Raw genomic sequence first — 21,246 nt, forward strand, 5'->3', positions numbered from 1 at the left:
GGTCTTCGGACTCCTCCATCGTCAGACCACAACAAAACGACGGTTGGAGGAAGAACGCCTCATCTTCTGCCTAGGAACCCTCCAACCACAAGGGATGAACTCGGATTTCACCAGTTTCCTCATTTCCCCTCCCCCCACCCTGTCTCAGTCAAATCCATCGAATTCAGCACCGCCTTCCTAACCTGCGATCTTCTTCCCGACCTCTCCGCCCCCACCCCAGTCTGACCTATCACCCTCACCTTGACCTCTTTCCACCTATCACAGGCAAGACTGTTACCAACTAAGCTACGTAGTAAAGTAATTAGAAAGAGTTGCTTTCTTGAACTGTTGGAATCTATTTAATGCAGTACATGCATAGCATTATTAGTTTAAAAGAAAAGTAAAGTACCAGTTTTTTGTAATAAAAAGAATTATATTTTTCCAAGTGAGCTAAGATTGTGAATAGGAGTCTAACTTCGGATGGATACAGAAGTGCAAGGAAACTAACTTGCAATAAACACAAATGATTGTCAGCCAATATGGAAGTTTAATCAAAAATAATTATCCCATGCTTCCCTTCAAGCAAGCGTATACAATCCTAATAAGAGATTGAGACTCTGAAATAGGTCAAAATTGTAGCTAAGCACTAGCCTTATTTTTAATCAACTAATTTGGCCTGCCAATGCCTCAAAAGAATAAATCACTTTGGTTGCACTAAGTCACTGTAGAAATTATGGCCAAGAGTTGGTATTTGAACAGCGAAGCATTTGGTATGCTTGCCTTTATTGGTCAGAGCATGGAGTATAGGAGTTGGGAGGTCATGTTGCAGCTGTACAGGACATTGTCAGGATTGGTTAGGCCACTTTTGGAATATTACGTGCAATTCTGGTCTCCCTCTTATCGGAAGGATGTTGCGAAACTTGAACGGGTTCAGAAAATATTTACAAGGATGTTGCCAGGGTTGGAGGATTTGAGCTTTTGGGAGAGGCTGAATAAACTGGGTCTATTTTCTCAGCAGCATTAGAGGCTGCCTCTATAAACCCTTAGGAGGTTTATAAAATCATGAGGAGCACAGATAGGGTAAATTGACAGGGTCTTTTCCCAGTGGAGTCCAAACCTAGATGGCATAAGGTTTAAGGTGAGAGGGAAAGATTTAAAAGGGACCTAAGGGGCAACATTTTCACACAGAGGGTGGTGCGTGTATGGAATGAGCTGCCAGAGGAAGTGGTGGAGGCTGGTACAATTACAAGATTTAAAAAGGCATCTGGATGGGTATATGAATAGGCGAGGGTTGGAGGGATATAGGCCAAATGCTGGTAAATGGGACTAGATTTATTAGGATAGCTGGTCAACCTGGATAAGTTGGACCGAAGCATCTGTTTCCATGCTGTACATCTTAAGGATGAATGCACTGTCTTTCTCCCAGGATTGGGGAAATCGCAGACGAGAGGGCATCAGTTTAAGGTTAAAGTGGAAAGAATAAAAGGGGACCAGAGAGGCAACTTTTTGTTTTACACACAGAGGATGGTACACATATATAATGAGCTGCCAGAGGTTGTTGGAGGTGAGTACATTAACAACATTTAAAAAGGCATTTGGACAAATATGGCAGGGAAAGGTTTAGAAAGATATAGGCCAAGTGCAGGGAAATGGTGTTAGCGAAGGTGGACATTTTGGTCGGCATGGACCAGTTTAGGCCAAAGGACCTGTAGGACGATGACTCCAAAAGATCTAAAAAGAATGATATCACAAGAGCATATTAATAACTGCGAGGAAAGATTCCACACTTCGCAGCATTTTCCTCCCCACTAGAAAGGAGAAGTTGAGTGTTGAACTGAAAATCTTTAAAACCATGAATGGGTTTGAGAAGGATAACTGTCAAGAAAAAATGGTTCCACTTTCAAAACTAGGGGCCACAGTCAAGACACTAATTAATGAATCTCATGAAGAATTCAGGGTAAACTTTTTCCTGGTAGTGAATGGTCTTCACTGGGGTACAGTGTCAGGGATGACTGAAAAGGAAAGCTAGATGACAAAAAACGGAATAGAAGACTAAGTGAAGAATTTAGAGGGGGAGGAAGTTCACACAGAGGATAAATATCAGCACAGTTCAGCTTGGGTTAATGATCTATTAGTGTCCTGTAAATTCCATGTGATGAGACCACAAATCCATAAGAATCTGAATCATGGAAAAAAATAGATTTGCACAATACTGAAAGGCTTTGATGCAGGTCAAGAGAGTATGAAACAGATGGTGAGTTAAATAAAAATAACCAAATAGTGGATAGAAAGGAGTATTGCGACCTGTTGGAGCAGGAAATTGGGAATACATCCCACATCAGCAGTTATACCCCTTGAAAGGGTGAGATGGGAGGGACAGGCAAACAGAGACAGGGAGAGAGACAGGGAGAGAGACAGGGAGAGAGACAGGGAGAGAGACAGGGAGAGAGACAATAATTTTTACAGAGGCTATTCACTCCTCATGCTGTTTTTAAGAGTGCTGTGCATCAAACATTCAGAGAAGGCATGATTCATTGGTTTGTTTGCGTGGTTTATTAGAGTTAACATGAGATTTTGGATGTAACTCATGAAATTCAAATACTTTTGCTATCAGATGTTCCAAACCTGAACTGTGCAGAGCTGAATCAGCTGAGAAAAAGCAGAAACCGGACTTAGATTCCTATCTAATGGAGACCATCTCAACACTGTCCAAAGTTGAACACAATGCTTATTCTGAAGGTTCCTTTAAGCCTTATCTGAGTTATTCTTAAGTTTCCTTTCTTATATAGAGAACCGTGGAATCTTTAAAAGGAACAATGCAGCACTATGTAACAGCCACTTCAAACTGGGAATTTCGAATTGGTCTGTGTGCCTGTGAATAACTGGCAAATACAAGTCTGATGTCAAAGACAGCAGTTCAGGAGGAGGGATGGAAAGGACGAATATTCTTGTTCCAATGGCAAGGTACAGACAGCAAGTAAAACGGAAGAATGACATGGGTGCTGGGTGTAAAATGGAATTGTGGAGACCAAGTAATTAGGGGGAGTCATTTTCTGCTGGAAGATCACTCTCACATTTTACCTGTGTTAACCATGCAAGCTCAAAATGTAAAGAATGGTCATTAAGAGTTACCTAGAAATATATCAGCGGCAGAACCACAATACAAGCAGTCACTTTTAAGAGTTGAAAGCAGAAAGCTAAGGTAAAGGACAAGCAGAGAGTGTAAGCAAATAACAAAGAAAAAGATTGATCAGCATCATTATGTGATTCACAGCTATTATTTTAACCAAGCATTTTCACTCCTCAGACCCCTTGGCATCCTGGTAGCCCACAAACCTACCAACACCCTAAAACAGCAGCTAATGAACTTGAAAGACCCCATACAGACAACGAGCAAACTAATGTCATTTACAACATACCTTGCAAGAACTGTAGCAAACATTGCATTGAAAAAACAGGCAGAAAACTAGCCACCAGGAGACATGAACACAAACTAGCCACAAAAAGATATGACCCACTCTCACTAGTATCCTTAAATACAGATGAGGAAGGACACCACGTTGACTGGGACAACACATCCATCCTAGGACAAGCCAAATACAGATATGCATGAGAATTTCTAGAAGCAGTGCATTCCAACCAGAACTCTCAAACATACACACCGAATTGGACCCCATTTACCACCCTCTCTGAGAAAAAGAACAGGAAGAGACATCACCAACACAAGGTAACTAAACACAGAGCAGGTCACTAACACCAGTGCTTCCCCAGAGGCGCACTGATGTTACCAGGGATGGTGACGAAACATCTGAAAACAAACCTTTCAGCTCAACTTGCAAACTTACATCCAGAACCTCAACCTGAGCTACAAATCTTCAAAATTCGCTAAACATTTTCAAACTAAAAAGTCTTCAGTAAAATTATATAAAAAGTACCTTTTTTCAAAGCTTCAAGAAGAAAAGCAAGATTTTCGGCAAAACTCCCCTGTAATTAGAACATTTCACGTGGTGAGTGGACATACACGTGCATATAGACAAATAGTCAAAAATCAAAATAATCTGCTTAAGCCTCACCCTATAGTACACAATAAAGATTATCTTTTGGGAATTTGGATTTTTAGTATTAGAGGTAGATAGATTTTGATTTCTCTTTGAAAAGACTTTTTTCTTAAAAAGACATTTGGAAAAATGACCTTAATACATCATTTCCAAAAAAGCATCTAGCTTATTAAGTGCCTAGCCAGATATCTGTAATGTCAATTGATGAGATGTTTGCACTGCTGAGTTTGAAGAGATACAGAAAAACAAATGATTGGGGCCATGGAAGGCTTCGTTTGAGCTCAGTTCAGAAGAATCAGCTTTCAGTTTCACTCCAGTAGAAGCATAACATTTTCAGCTGAGAAGAGCAGTGAGGACCCCGAGATAGGTAGTTAGTATCATCTACAGAAGTGGACAATGCAGGACCCTGGCAGTCAGCACCACTTAGAGAATCATGCAAGGCTAGGGCCCAGAGACTTGCCATCAGCATCAAATAGAAAGGGACTAAAAATAATATAGAAGTGGAATCTGCACTGGGAGCTGCTTCTTGTAGTTGTTTTTTCTTTTGGTACAGCAACTTCAAAACAGCAGGATAAGCTGTTTGATAAATAATGGTAAGTTTTGCTGCTTTTCTCTAATTTTTAAAAGTTACAACATGGTAAATCTACATGGACAAGCAGCATGTATATCCTGCAATGTGTATGAAGTCACAGATGCACCATGTGTCCCACACAAAGGCAGGCAGGATGTGTGACTGGCTGCACAAAGGAGTATTCTTGGTTTAGAAACTGGATGGTGGCTCGAGTGGGAAACAGCATAACTTGAGATCAAAACAAAATAGTCACATAAATCCAATAGGGCATTAAAGGTTAAAACAAAAAGGTCTTGATGTGAACAGCGGTAAGAATGGAACTCGCAAAGCACAGAGTGGTTGAAGCAACTATGTATTTAAGGTGGAGCTAAGACAAACATGGGTGGGAGAAGATTATCATTGTAGACTTAGAACAGAAGAGTTCAAGTGGATCATAAAGTACAAACATGGACCTTTAGGGCAGAATGTGTTATGCCTTTTATGATCCCATGACTGTAAACAGCTCTGGCAAGATTTGTACTGAGAAGTAGCTTGAACAATTACAACTACAGAGGAACCTCGATTACCAAAGGACATGGACAGGGAGTATTTCGTTCCATTAATTGAATGCCAGATAATAGTTAGCCAAACATCGTGACCTCGCAATCATGTTTAGATAATCTGAAATTCGGTTAATTGACTTCCGGATAATCGAGGTTCCTATTTGTGGTTCCAGGATACAGAGTGCTACATACAACATAGTTGGCATAAATATAAATGGAGTATTCTCGTTATCACATATATCCAGATTCTATGCACAGTCATTTAATTTTCAGTGGAATGGGAGAAAGAATCTGGTGCACATTGGTATGCTTGCTTTTATTAAAAAGTTAGATGACTATAAAATTGATCATAGTAGCTACATGGTTGTGAATTAGACCTTTGCTTTTCTTGATACACCAAGTCATTAAATTTAAAATATGATAAAGCGGGCCTGTAGATGTTTAAACTGTGAACTTACTGATTGTTCAGTAAACATGAGCTTGTTTTAACAAATAAAAAAATTGAACAGATTATTACAACATGTCACAATTGAAAAATATTCATGTGGTATACAATGACTCACAAAAACTTTATCTTCAACAACATTCTCAAGCTGGAGCTGTCGTGTGATTTCTTTCAGTGCAATCTTGTCATCTGTTTGCAATAAACCTAAAACATAAGCAAATAAAATGTTCAGTGTGGTCTTATTTATTCATCATTTGTAAAACAAAAATGCTTTCCTATTTGTAATATTCTTGATTGATAAGTAACAAAGGGGTAAAAGTAGAAAGGCCCTCCCCAACTTAAGAAAACATTCATTATACAAATTCGAAATTTTAAGTGTGCCAAAACTGAAAAAGGAGGGAAGGAACAGCACACAATGCAGAATGCCAAAAGAAAATTCGAACATTTGACAGTCAAGAGACCACAAACAACCTAAACCCCTCTGTATGGTTTTAAACAAGAAGAGAAACAGAAAATGGTAAAACAAAAATTACTCACTTCTTGGAGAAATATATAAATATACAGGGCAACACTTAACAATACTATTTAAGAATAAAAGCTATCCTGTCTACATACTTTGGATAGTGACTTTATTGGAACAGCCGAGCTATGGAAGTTGAAGCCAACAGAAGTTAAAAACTAATAAAGCAACGAAAAGTTGGAATCAATAAGCAGAAAAAAAAATATGAAAGACAACTTTTTTCAGAAATGGTAAATTGCACGGGACCAACCACAGATTTTCATTTTAAGAGACAGTAACACTCAAATTGTGTTTTGTGATTGATTGATTAAAAACATATACTGGAGAGGTCTTGCTTCTGATGTGCATGATTACCTTGGAATTAAGTTAGTGCTACCCCTAATCAAAACCATCATCTCTCCCTCCTCTCTTGCCCCCACCTATCCCCCTTTTCTGTAATATTTATGTGCCAGGGTATAGATGTTATTAGAAGGATACAAAGCGGGGGGCAAGAGAGGAGGCAGAGTCATGATTTTTAATTAGGGACAACATTACGGTTTTACTGAGGGAGGATATTCCTGGGAGTATGTCCAGGGAAATTTGGGTGGAACTTAGAAATAAGAGCAATGATCACCTTTCTGGGATCGTACTACAGGCCCCCCAGTAGTCAACACCAAATTGAAAAGCAAGTTTGTATAGAGATCTCAGATACCTGTAAGGATGATAGGGGTTGTAATGGTGGGGGATTTTAACTCTCCAAATGTAGACTGGGACTGCAATAGTGTTAAGCTTTGATGGAGAGGAAATTTGTTAAGTGTGTACAAGAAAATTTTCTGATTCCTGTATGTGGATAATTTACTAATGAAGGAGCAAAACTTGACCTTTTCTTGGGAAAGAAGGCAGGACAAGTGACTTGGGAGACAGTGAGGGAGCTTTGGGACCAGTGATCATAATTCTAATAGTTTTAAAATAGTGATGGAAAAGATAGACCGGACCTAAAAGTTAAAGTTCTAAACTGGAGGAAGGTCAATTCTGATGGTATTAGCAAGAACTTTCAAAAAAGTGGGAGACTTTCAAAAAGGAATTAAATGAGAATCCAGAGGCAGTATGTTCCTGTTAATGTGAAGGGCAAAGCTGGTAGATGTAGGTAATGCTGGATGACAAGACAAATTAAGCCTCTAGCAAAGAAAAAGATGACATATGGCAAGTATAGACTGCTGGGATTGAGTGAATCCCTCCAGTACAAGGACAGTAGCAGCATGTTCAAGAGGGAACTCAAAGACAAAAAGTGAACTGTGATAGCTTTGGCAAGTAGCGTTAAGGAGAACCCAAATAAATTCTACATTAAGGGCAAAGGAGTAACTGTGGAAGAGAATAAAACAAAAACAATACCAACTACAGGAACTACAGGAGACAGGTGGGATACTAAATGAGTATTTTGCACCAGGAGTTACTGTGGAGAAGGATATGGAAGCTAGAGAAATTAGAAATAAATATCTTGAGAAATGTCCACATTAGAGTTGAAAAATGTGTAGCAGGAGAATCGACGTTTCGGGCATAAGCCCTTCTTCAGGAATCTCCTGCTCCTTGGATGCTGCCTGGCCTGCTGTGTTTTTCCAGCACCACATTTTTCAACTCTGGTACTCCAGCATCTGCAGTCCTCACTCTCTCCTAAATGTCCACATTAGGAAGGTGTTGGTGATGGATGTCTTAAAATGCCCAAAAGGTGGATAAATCTGCAGGACAGGATCAGGTATCCCTGAACTTTGTGGGAAGCAATTGCTGGGCCCTTTGCTCAGATACCTGTACCATCAATAGCAGTGGGTAAGGTGCTGGAAGACCGGAGAGTGGCTAACGTGGTGCCATTATTTAATAAAAGTGGTAAGGAAAAGCCAGGGAACTGTAGACTGGAGGGCCTGACGTCAGCAGCAGCTCAGTTGTTGGGAGGGAATTCTGAGGGACAGGGTCTATGTTATTTTGAAAGACAAGGACTGATGAGGGACAGTTAATAAGAGTTTGTGCATGGAAAATAGTGTCTCAATAACTTGATTGAGTTTTTTTTTTTAAAAGGAGTTACAAATAGAATTGAAGAAAACAGAGCAGTAGACGTCAGCAAGGCATTCAACAAAGTTTCCTATGGTAGGCTGGTTAGCAAGGTTAGATCACATGGAACACAGGAAAAGCTAGCCATTTGGATATAAAATTGGTTGGAAGGTAGGAAGGAGACAGGTCGATAGCGAAGATTGTTTTTGGGCCTGGAGGCCCGTGACCAGCAGTGACCCACAAGGATCGGTGCTGGGTCCTCTGCTTTGTTATTTACATAGACGATTTGGATGTGAATATAGGGGAAATTATGAGCAAGTTTGCAGATTTGTCTTTGGCAAAGGTCAATCTATCCTTGACCAGCAGTTGGACAGGGCCTTGGCTGTTTGGTCCATAAATGGTCTTGACAGAACAGAAGAAACCCAGCAGATCATGTTTGTGGGCCATTCATTGGGCCTCCAGTGCTTTCTCCACCTGTTCTTTTAGTCACAGGTTTGTTCTTGGATCTTGCCTTCAGTCACCTGGAGGCCTGCCTTTTCTCTTCAGAGTGCAGGTGTTGTTTTACACACAGAAATGCCATGTGCTTCCAGCTTATCAGTTTTTGGATTTCCTGATAATTCTCATCAAACCAGTCTTGGCATTACCTGGTTGAGTTTTTGCAAGCATTGATGATAGCAGTCTTGAAGGCAGACCAAAGGCTGTTATGATCCTGCAACTCAAAATTGTCAAAAGGTCGTTAGGTTTGTGGAGAGAGGTTGGCGACATGACACTATTTTTCCAGGCCTTTGAGTACCTCAATACTGAATTTCTTGCGGCACTGGTTCTGTTGTCTCGGAGGGGAATATTAAGGTGAATGGCTGATGTCTTTTCCTTTTAATTGGTGAGGGATTTCAAGACTGGGGGCATATTTTTAAGGGGAAGAGGAGAAAGTTGTTTCTTATTAAAAAGAGACAGCTGTATTATATTTGTGTTTATTATTATTATTATAATAGTCATGATTTATTAGTTTGTTATTTATTTTGGTAATTAGTGGGTTTCTTTGTACTGTTTTGAGTAGTTTTGTGTTTATTGTAATAAAACTCATTTATATATATATTTTAATTGAAAAAAAAAGACATATGGGGCAACTTTTCTTCCTCCACAGACTGGTTTGTGTGTGGCATGAATTTCCAGAGGAGTTTTAGATGGAGGTGCAGTTACATTTGAAAAACATTTGGAAGTGTACGTGAATAGGCAGGTGAGGCTTGGTTGAGGATTATGGCCAGTATGGATTGGTTGGACAAAGAGGCGGTTTCTATGCTGTAGAATTATGACTCTATGACACCAAAATTGGTGGTATAGCAAATAAAAGTACAACAGGATTTTGATCAGATGTGCCGATGGGCTGAGGAGTGGCAGATGGAGTTAAATTTAGATAAACGTGAGGTGCTGCGTTTTGGCAAGGCAAATCAGGGCAGGACTGATGCACTGAGTGGTAGGGCCCTGGGGAGTACTGCCCAAAGACATCTTGGGGGTGTGGTTCATAGTTCCTTGAAGGTGAAATTTCAGGTAAACAGGGTAGTGAAGATGATTTTTGGTATATTTGCCTTTAATGATCAGTGCAAAGACTACAGGAGTTGAGATATTGAGATTGTACAGGACGTTGTTTAGGCCATTTTTGGAATACTGCATTCAATTCTGTTCTCCCTGCTACAGGAAAGAGGTTGTTAAACTCAAAAGGGTTCAGAAAAGATTTACATGGATGTTGCTGGATTTGAGCTACAGGGAGAGGCTTAATAGACTTGGGTTATTTTCCCTGGAGAGAAGGTTGAGGGGTAACCTGATAAAGGTTTATAAAATCATGAGGGGGAACAGCCAAGGACATTTCCCCAGGGTAGGGGAGTCCAAAACTAGAGGGCATAGGTGTAAGGAGAGATGGGAAAGGGACCCAAGGAGACAATTTCTCAGAAAGTGGCACGTGTCTAGGATGAGCTGTCAGAGGTGGCGATGGAGGTTGGTACAGCGACATTTCAAAGACATCTGGATGGGTACATGAATAGAAAGGGCTTAGAAAGATATAGACCAAATGCTGACAAATAGGACTAATTATTTTACGATATCTGGTTGGCATGGATGAGTTTTCTACCTCCATAATGTACATCATTAAAATTTGCATATCTCAGTGTAAGTTTATTCTATATGAAGTGATTTGGAAGGATATGGTAAGGCACAGCCTGAACATCAGTCAATTCTTTTTCAATAGATCCAGGATAATTTTTAGTATTCGAATGGAGTGTATAGCTGGTAGTGTTGATTGGGTACCTATTCTAGAAATCATTCAGTCAATTCGTTTTTCATCAGATACCAAAAGGGAAGAAAGTGGTTTCGTATCTAGCATCGGCACCTAGCCAATAACATCATTTTCTGTGCGATACGAACATGCTGAAAATTACACCCCATCATCTCATCAAATCTGCAGTCACTGCAATGCAAATCACGACAGTTTCAGTATTTACACAAATTCCTCTTATAAAGATAGCACATTGAAAAAGTGACTCACCATTTAAGTGTACTTGTAGAAGATTCTCCTCAATGTATTTCATTTCCATAAGTTCACTCAACACACTCTTCAACAGCTGAAACAAAAACATCAAAATTTAAGCATCAACTTTTACCACCAGCAGTTTTGTGTTTTTAAACCTCTGAAAAATGAAGCAAGAGCAAGGATCTTCAAACATAACATTCACAAATTCCTGCCAGGTCCCAACTATTATTATTTTAGCACCGATATAAATAACACTTTACTTCTGCACCACAAGAGGTCTAGTGTCCCTTCCCCTGAACCAGGAGGCATGGGTTCAAGACCCACTTGTTCCAGAAGTGTGCAGTAATATCTCGGAATAGATCGATTTCAAAATATCCACAATTACTATTTTGGGTGGCTATTTTTAATCTAATTGAGGTAGGTTTTTGTCTTTTTCTGGCAGAAGCAGACAATAAATGATATCTGTAAATTGGAAGAATTGAGAAACAGTCAGACAGCGAGACAGACTGAGGAAGTATTGCAAGATCAAGAAAGAGATGTCACTTAAATCTCTTCACATAAACCTCTGTAGTTCTTTCACACAGGGATTCGAGAGAATACTACACAAGTGTCATTTCTGGGTACAATACAATGTGTGTTTTTTCTTGCTGTACAAAAGCTGTTGATTTTTGTTTCAGTTTATCAACAAGTGTTTTGGGATTAATGGGATACAAAAATCTTCAAATTCAAATATTTGAACTAGAGATGGTTTGGTTTATTCTATTTCATCTTAACTTCTTTGATTGTTAAACATCTGCAACGTTGCATTCTTGTTTGTGATAGACCACGTACTAATGATCAAAACAAAATATGATGCATCATGCAATCTTGTCCATGTCAAAGACAACCAGATGCCCTTTCTAGTCCCAGCTTCATGCACCTTACAACACTTAAGGTGCAGATCCAGGTACTTTTTAAAAAGGTTTCTGCCTTCACTACCAACTCAGGCAGTGAATTCCAGTTATCCACCACACTCTGTGTTAAAAGGGTACTTTCTCCAGTTTAATCCTTCTGCCACTTAGCTTGAATCTATGACCCCTGGTTTTTGAACTCTGCCAAGGGATCAGGTTCCTTCTGTCTAATCTCACTCTCTCTCTACCCCTCAATTTTGTATACCTCAATCATGTCAGCCCTCAGCTTTGTGCTCCAAGGGAAACAACCCCAAACTCTTCAATCTCTCCTCATAGCTGCAATTTCCCAGCCTTGGCAACATTCTTGTAAATCTTTTCTGCACTCTCTCCAGAACAATTACATCTAGCTTACAACGTGGTGATCAGAACTGCACACAATACTCCAGTTGTAGTCTTACTGGACTTACAGTTAGAGTCAAAAGAGATGTATAGCACAGAAACAGACCCTTCAGTCCAACTCGAGCATGCCAAAAAACCCTAACCTAATTAGTCCCATTTGCCAGCATTTGGCCAATATCCCTCTAAACCCTTCCTATTCAATATACCCACCCAGATGCCTTTTAAATGGTTGTAATTGTACCAGCCTCCACCACTTCCTCTGGAAGCTCATTCCATACACCTAGCACCGTCTGCCTGAAAAAGATGCTCCTTAGGTCCCTTTTAGATCTTTCCTCACTCACATATCTATGCCCTCGAGTTTGGGCATACTCACCCCAAGAGGGCCTTGTCTATCTGTGCCCCTCATGATTTTATAAACCTCTTAAGGTCAACCCTCAGCCTCCAACGGTCCAGGGAAAATAGCCCCAGCCTGTTCAGCCTCTCCCTAGAGTTCAACCTTCCAACCCTAGCAACGTTATGTTAAATCTTTTCTGAACCCTTTCAAGTCTCAACATCCTTCCTATAGCAGGGATACCAGAATTGAATGCAATATTCTGAAAGTGGCCTATCTAATGTCCTGTACAGCTGCAACGTGACCTCCTAACTCCTATACTCAATACACTGACCAATGGAGGCAAGCATACTAAACTATCCTATCAACCTCCACTTTCAAGGAACTACAAACCTGCACTCCACAGTCTCTTTGTTCAGCCACACTCCCCAGGACCCTATCATTAAGTGCATAAGTCCTCCCTTGATTTGCCTTTCCAAAATGCAGCACCTCATTTATCTAAATTAAACTCCATCTGCCACTCCTCAGCCCACTGGCCCTTCTGATCAAGATCCTGTTGTACTCTGAGGTAGTCTTCTTAGCTGTTCACGACACCTATTTTGATGTCATCTGCAAACTTATAACTATACTGACGTTCACATCCAAATCATTTGTATAAATGATGCAAAGCAGTGGACCCAGAACCAATTCTGTGTGTCACACTTCTGGCCACAGGCCTCCAGTCTGAAAACAAACCCTCCAACACCACCCTCTGTCTTCTACCTTTGAGCCAATTCTGTATCCAAATAACTGGTTCTTCCTGTATTCCATGTGATCTAACTTTGCTAACCAGTACCATGAGGAACCGGTCAAATGCTTTACTGAAGTCCATATAGACTTGTCCAGTAATATCAGTTGGGATAACAATGGGTTAGTATCAACAACAACAACATCTCTGCTCCTGACTTTAGTGTAAATGGTAGCGTTTAAATTCCAGCCAATTAAAACAGTTTGAAAAACACAAAAGACTGGAGTTAAATTTTGTCAAGTATATTCTATTAGGAAAATAGAGGTAAAACACCCCTGCAGCAATTAAAATAAAGTAAAACACTATTTACTGACATATGACTAATCAATTCCTATGAACCTTCCACCAACCCTGGGACAGAATACTCTTCCTGCAAGAGGTTATTTTTCTAAGCTGATTACATAACTTCAAATGTTAATCTGAATAGTATATTAATTCAAATTAATCCATACAGCAATAGAGATGTTTAATTAATTTTTAAAAAATCATCTAAAAAATGATCAAAAGGAACAAAGCAGCCCCTCGACGATAAAAAGGATGTAACAAAAACTTAAGGAAAGTTACATCCTTTAACTAGTGGTCTAACTGAACACCATTATGGTCTTCCCACATAAATGGAGAACAAAAAAGGATCATTCCACACACTGAATTTGAAAACTACTTCAAATCACAGTAACCACATTTTGAATGTCCTGCATGTTTCTGTCACTGCAAGACTGAGATTCTTTCCAAATCCCTACAGTAAGGCTATCCATTCAAAGACAGCAGACAAAAAGCTCTTGCTTCTACATTTAATATCCAGCAGAATTTTATTTTTAAAAATGTAATTGATTTCAGTGTTGTCAGCAGGCGGGTGGACTAGTATCATCAGGTTGACTGAACATCAAGGAAAGGAATTTATGGAATGTCTATGAATTGGATTTTTGGAGCAGCTTGTGGCAGACCCCACAAGGGAACAGGCAATTCTGGATTTAGTGATGGGTAATGATACAGACTTAATTAGGGAGCTTAAGGTGAGGAACTCCTTGAGGGAAATGACCATTGTATGATAGCATTCACCCTGTAATTGGAACAGAAGAAGCTGGAATTGAATGTTAGTATCACAATTAAGTATAAGGTATCTACAAAGGCATGAGGGAGAAGCTGGCCAGAGCTGATTGGAAGGGGAGCCCAGCAGGGAAGATGGTGGAACAGTAATAGCAGGAGTTTGTGGATAATTTAGGAGGTACAGCAGAAATTCATCCCAAGGAAGAAGCAGCCTACTAAGGGGAGGATGAGGCAACCATGGCTGATAAGGGAAGTCAGGAACAGCATAAAAGGCAAAAAGAAATTAGTAGGAAATCGTAGATTTGGGAATCCTTCAAAAATCAGAAGAACGGAAAAGAAAAATGGAGGGGAAGCGGCAAGGAAGGAAGGAAAGATGCTCCAATATTAGGTAAAGCCAGAAGATTGCAATACATTTTTCAGATATCTAAAAAAGCTCAAGGAGAAGCAAGAGTGGACACTGGAAAAATAAAAAGTTTGGAGAACTTGTACTGGGGAACAAAAATGGCAAAGGAAACAAAATAGGTTCCTCTGCCAATTTTCACAGTGGAAGACACCAGCAGCATACCACAACTTCAAGAGAGCCTGGGGTCAAAGATGAGTATAGTGGCCAACACTAAAGGATAAGGTACTGGGGAATCGGAGAGGTCTGCAGGTAATAAAATCATTTGGACCAGATGAATTACACCCCAGATTTCTGAAGGAAATAGCAGAACTGTTTGTAGAGACATTGCTGAAAGGATAGCAGGAAAGACAGTGGAACAGCAACGGCATTTCTTGAAGCAATTCATCGAAGGAGAAAAAAGCATTGTACAGGGAGGGTAATGCAACCGTGGCTGACTAGGGAAGTCAGGGACTGCATCAAAGTAAAAGGGAAAGCATATACAGGGGAACCTTGATTATCCAAATATCAATTATCCGAAAATCAGATTATCCAAAGGAGATCTCAAGGTCCTGATAGAAACATTATATCAAAGACAGGTTTCCAACAGTGAATCGAGTCTTTTGTTTTCAGTGATTAAACAGATACCGTCTCCAAATGACTGACCTCCCGCCCTCTCTCCCTCCCCACATTTTCCCTGCAGTTCTACAGAGGGGTGTCTCATGACCCCCCCCCCCCATTCCCCACTTCCCAGGGATAATTTGTCCTGTGCAAGGCAAACATGGAACCGGTCAAAAAGTTGCAGTAAAAAGTTTGTGTGGCTGCAGCTGAGTGCGCGTGCTGTTTTGGAGAATTACCCCACAAAGGCGGCAGCAGCAGCCTTGTTGTTGGTGTGCAGTCCAGATGCCCCAGAGGAGTGGGGCATGACAGGGGACTGTGTTGAGGGCAGGGGCCTGGGACCAGTTTTGGGGTGGGGACGCTGTTGGACGGGGTTAAGGGGGCAGGGTTGGGGACGGTGTCTCGCTCGCTGGGTGCTGCTGCAGTCTCCTGAATGGAGAGCAGACTTTAAAACTCCGAGCACCAGAAGAAGGGCATTTAAAATTGATTTTCCAAATAAAATTGATTATCCAAACAAAATAGTGCCCGCCTATTGGGAAGTTTACAAAGATGAACAGAGGGCCACACAAAAAAAAAGGAGGGAGAAGATTAAATAAGAGTGTAAACTCGCCACTAATACACAGGGAGACTGTCAGAGTTCCTTTAGACATAAGGGCAAAAATGGTCTGCTGGGAAGATAGTTGCGGGGAACAAGGAAATGACTCTGGATTTGAATAATTACTTCATGTCAGTCTTCACAATGGAAGAAACGAGTAATATCCCAAACGTTTGAGGGGGGCGAAAAAGGTGCAGAGCTGAGTATGGTAGCCATCACCAAGGAGAAGGAGCTAGAAAAACTGAATTGCCTGAAGGTGGAGAAGTCACCTGGACCAGATGGACTACACCCCAGAAGAGGGATAGCTGAAGAGCTAGCAAAGACATTAGTGATGATCTTTCAGAAATCACTAGAATCAGGAGGGTCCCAGAGGACTGGAAAATCACTAACATTACGCCCCTGTTTAAAAAGCAAGTAAGACAAAAGACAAATTTACAGCCCAATTAGCCTAACTTTGGTCATGGGCGGCACGGTGGCACAGTGGTTAGCACTGCTGCCTCACAGCGCCAGAGACCCGGGTTCAATTCCTGCCTCAGGCGACTGACTGTGTGGAGTTTGCACGTTCTCCCAGTGTCTGCGTGGGTTTTCTCCGGGTGCTCCGGTTTCCTCCCACAGTCACAAAAGATGTGCAGGTCAGGTGAATTGGCCGTGCTAAATTGCCCGTAGTGTTAGGTAAGGGGTAAATGTAGGGGTATGGGTGGGTTACGCTTCGGCGGGTCGGTGTGGACTTGTTGGGCCGAAGGGCCTGTTGCCACACTGTAAGTAATCTAATCTAATCTAAAAAATCTGTGAGAATTCTTTGAGAAAGCAATGAGAAGCTTAGACCAAGGAAAGCCAATGGATGTTACCTGAGATTTGACTGGATTAGATTCCATACACAGTATGGAAACTGGCCCTTCGGCCCAACAAGTCCACACCGACCCTCCGAAGAGTAACCCACCCACATTCCCCTACCCTGTATTTACCCCTGACTAATGCACTTAACACTATGGACAATTTAGTATGGCCAATTCACCTAACCTGCACATCTTTTGGACTATGGGAGGAAACCCACGCACACATGGGGATGACGTGCAAACTCCACAGACGGTTACCAGAGGCAGGAATTGAACCGGGTTCCCAGTGCCTGGACTTCAAGAAGGTCTTGACAAGGTGCAGCACAGAAGGCTGCTGAGCAAGATAAGGGCCCATGGTGTCAGAAAACAAGGTGCTAGCATGGATAGAAGCTTGGCTGTCTGGCAGAAAGCAGAGAGTGGGGATAAAAGGATCCTTCTCAGGATGGCAGCTGGTGACAAATGGTGTTCTGCAAGGCTCAGTGTTGGGACCACAACTTTTCACTTCATACATTAACAATCTAAATGGAACTCAGGTCATTCTGGCTAAGTTTGCAGACGACAAAGATAGGGAGAGAGACAGGTATCGCTGAGGAAGCAGGGAAGCTGCAAAAGGATTTGGACAGGTTAGGAGAGTGGGTAAGGAAGTGGCAGTTGGAGTACAATGTGAGGACGTGTGAGGTCAAGTACTCTGGTCGAAATAATAGAGGCATGGACTATTTTTAAATGGCTAGAAAATTCAGAAGTCTGAAATGCAATTAGACTTGGGAGTTCTAGTCCAGGATTCTCTCAACATTAACTTGCAGGTTGAGTCGGTAGTTATGAAGACATGTGCAATGATGGGATTTATTTTGAGCGGACTTGAATATTAAAAAAAAAAAAGGTTGCACTTCTGAGGCTCTGTAAGGGTCTGGTAAGACCACATTTGGAATATTATGCACAGTTCTGGGCCCCATATCTCAGGAAGGATGTAGTGGCCCTGAAGCATGCTCAGACAAGGTTCACAAGAATGATCCGAAGAATGAAAAACTTAAAATATAAGCAATGTTGGATGACTCTGGGTCTATATTCAGTGGAGTTCAGAAGGATGCTGGGGAGTGAAGGGGGGAATAAATCTCACCGAAACCTACAGAATACTGAATGTCTTGGACAGAGAAGATGCCTCCATTGGTAGCAGAGACTAGAACCCAATAGCATAGCCTTAGTGTAAAGGAAATACCTTTTTTTAAGAATGGAGAGAAGGAGAAACTCTCTTTAGCCAGAGAGTGGTGAATCTACAGAATTCATTGCCACAGACAGCTGTGGAAGCCAGGTCATTGAGTATATTTAAGACTGAGATAGATAGGTTCTTGACAATCAACGGGAATCAAGCGTTAAGGGGAGAAAGCAGGAGAATGGGGTTGAGAAACGTTTCAGCTATGATTGAACGGCAGAGCAGACTCGATGGGCTGAACAGCCTAATTTCTACTCCTATATCTTATGGTCTTACGATAGAAAAAGAAATGAAGTAGCTTTGTTCATAAAAGGAAGAGATCATTTCTACAGTAAGAAGTGATTATTGCTTGGGCGATTAAGATGTAAATCAGTCTAGGTAGAAATAGCATGGGAAAGTCGTCTCTGGAAGGAGTAATCGTCAGATCGCCCAATGGTAGTTCCACAGCAGCACATAGTACAAATCAAGAAATACCAGGGGCATGCAAGATAGGACAATATCATGGATGATTTTAATGTGCATATAGACTGGATTAATGAAATTGGCAAGGGTAGCCTCTGGGGAAGAGTTCATGAAATGCATTAGAGATTGTTTTTTGAAACGATATGTTGGTGAACCAGCCAGGGAGGAGGCTATTTTGGTTTCAGTGTTGTGTAATGAGATAGGATTAATGAATGATCTCTTGGCAAAGGATTCTCTTGGGAAAAGTGAAAACAGCATCCCAGACAGGAAGACTAAAAAGGTAGCACAGTTGATGAACAATGACAGACATTTGAGATATGCAGTTCTTCCCAACTAAAATATATTTTAGAAAGATAGATTATGAAGCGGGTGAAAAAAAAAAAAGTCCATGGCTGTAAGTTGAAGACAACAAAGACGAAAATTAAAAGACACACCGTATTGCAAAGGTCAGTAGCAGGCTGGAAGATAAAGTAAGTTTTAGTAATCCTTAGTTGATTTTTTAAAAAGTGGAAAAAAAGACAGCAAAAGATTCAGAAAGAAAACTAGTGCAAAATATAAAGCAAAGGACAGGAGAAGCTTCCTAGAGAATATAAACAACAATAGTTGCATGTTAGTCCTTTAAAAAGAGCAAGACTAGGAAGTGAAGGATGGGAAACACAGAAATAAATGGCAGAGACATTAAATCAATGCTGTGCCCATTTTTACAAATGAGAACTGAAACCACCTCAAATCGCAACAGATAATGCAGAGATTGTAGAAAATGAAGAACTTGAAGCAACTCCCATTTGGGAAAATGTACTCATGAAGACATTGTGATTAAAGTCAGTTAAGTCCCTAGGCCTACATCTTAGGATCTTAAAGGAAGTGGGAGCAGAGGTAGTGGGCACACTGGTTGCAAAATTCCAAACTTGCTGGATTCTGGAAAGGTTCCAGTAGATTGAAGAAAGGCTAATATAACATCTTTATTCAAAAAGGGAGGGTGGCCGAGAAGGAAACTATAGACCACTAGTTTCAGTCTGTCACTGGGAAATTGTTGGAATCTATTATTAAAGAAGTAGTAACAGGACATTTAGAAAGTCAAAAAACTAATCCAGAGTCGGTATGGTTTTAAGAGTAAACTGTTTTTGACTAAGTTGCTCTATTTTCTTCAAAGTTGTAACAATGTACATATTGGGGTCCTGTGGTTTTAGTATATTTGGACTTCAAGAGGTATTTGATAAGATGCTGCACAAAAGCTTAATACACAAGAACATCTGGGGTTAGTCTGGATGGAGGGTTGGCTAAACAACAGAAACCAGAGTCAGCACGAGTGTTTTCAGCAGGGTGCCACCTGATTCAGTCCTCAGGCCCAAACTATTTGCAATCTGTATTAATGACTCAGATGCATGGCTAGAAAGTACTATAGCCAAATTTTCAAATGACACTAAATTAGGAGCAAGCTCAGGTGAAGTGAAGAAATAAGGAACTTAAAAATGGCATGGATGAGTTAGGCGCATAAGCCAAAATTTGAGAGATAGAGCTTACCATGGATAAGAGTGGGGTTATCCATTTTGGTCACAAGAATAAAAAGGCAAATCATCATTTAAGTGCAGAGAAACCTCAGACAGCTTTGGTGCAGAGGGATTGGAGTGCCCTCTTCCATGAAACATAGAAAGCTAATATACAGGTAAAGCAGGTAATGGGGGGGGGGGGGGCAAATGGAATTTTAGCATTTATGGATAAAGGAATGGAGTAGAAAAGTAGGCAAGCTTTGTTTTAGCTGTACAAGGCACTGCTGAGACCACATCTGAAGTACAGTTTTGCTTTTTTTTTTCTTACAGAGCCAGCTCTCAGAATGAACAGAACCTCTGACACTGCTGATTATTTTCTTTTTTTAACTCCCTTTTTATTATTACCCCCACACTACCGCCTAACTGTGGTAGTGCTTATTTTTTATTCCCCCAGCACCCATGTTATGTGTGTGCAGGTGTGAGACACAGTGAAAGACACAAGGTGCACGAATTTTTATTCAGTTTCCACCACCAGGAAGAAAGGAAACACCAGAGTGGACAGTGACAAACAGTACCCTTCACATCAAAGGGCAATGTTGCGTGATCAAACAGTGAAGGGGAGGGCAGGGGTTAAATGAAAATAGAATTGGACGGGGAAATAATACACTCCACTCCCCGCGGCACCCACCTCTCCCTGAACAACCCAGGGTGTTGGTGGACACCGCGTGCTCCTTTTACAGTTTTGCTTTCCTTATTCAAGGATGTAATTGCATTGGATGCATTTCAGAGAAGGCTCATTAGCTTAATTCCAGAAATTAAAGGCTTGCTTATCAGGTCACACTGAATAGTTTAGGTTGATAATTGCTAGAGTTTAGAAGAATGAGAGATCTGAGGTATACAAGATGCTACTGGAATTGACAAAGTAGATGTAGAACCGATGTTTCCCCTTGTGGGACAATCTAGAAAGAAAAGTCATAGTTTTAAGTGAGAAGGAGGAGGAATCTTTTCTCTTAATGGGTTGTGAATCTGTGCAATTCACTACCCTAGAGTTCACATGGGCAGACTTTTAATTAGTAATGCATTAAAGGGTTATGGAAAGGAGTTAAAATAAAACAGGAATAAGGCAGAGAAGAGATCAGTCATGATTGCATTACATCGTAGAGCAGGCTCAAGCAGCTGAATTGTTGACTCTTGCTCCTAGCTCTTTGGTAATAACAACCTAAAAGTCCCCCAAGCAAAGCCCACGACCTCGGATCCTCGCCATTTAAATTTCTATGAAATCAATGTCAATTTCATCCTAACCCCTGTCCATCTTCTGCTAAAATACTTATCCTAAAAATGATCTGCAGACTGCTACTACAAATCTTTCCTTGCAGAATCACATCTTACCCTCCATGTAAATTTAAGCTCATCTGAAATTCTATCTCTCATACCCTATTATGTAGGAATTCCAACTATTCCACCTTCCCTGTTGTCAGCACTATTTCTGCTATTTTCTCCAGCCCGATCTATTAGTTTTATTCAAGTTTCTAAACTTAATA

General features: G+C 40.8%; 1 protein-coding gene across 4 annotated transcripts in view; it reads right to left on the minus strand.

Annotated features, from left to right (window-relative positions):
• The window catches only part of orc4 (origin recognition complex, subunit 4), a 66,153-nt gene that overhangs the window by 18,184 nt on the left and 26,723 nt on the right, over positions 1 to 21,246 (minus strand). For all 4 annotated transcript variants that reach the window (XM_043694129.1, XM_043694127.1, XM_043694128.1 and 1 more), the window contains 3 exons: positions 10,677 to 10,752; positions 5,714 to 5,799; positions 3,915 to 3,963 (listed from right to left, as the gene is read on the minus strand). In XM_043694129.1, the coding sequence (XP_043550064.1) occupies positions 3,915 to 3,963; positions 5,714 to 5,799; positions 10,677 to 10,752 (211 nt within the window). The remainder of the gene's footprint in view (positions 1 to 3,914; positions 3,964 to 5,713; positions 5,800 to 10,676; positions 10,753 to 21,246) is intronic.

This window comes from Chiloscyllium plagiosum, chromosome 7, assembly GCF_004010195.1.
Source record: "Chiloscyllium plagiosum isolate BGI_BamShark_2017 chromosome 7, ASM401019v2, whole genome shotgun sequence".
Taxonomy (NCBI): Eukaryota; Metazoa; Chordata; class Chondrichthyes; order Orectolobiformes; family Hemiscylliidae; genus Chiloscyllium; species Chiloscyllium plagiosum.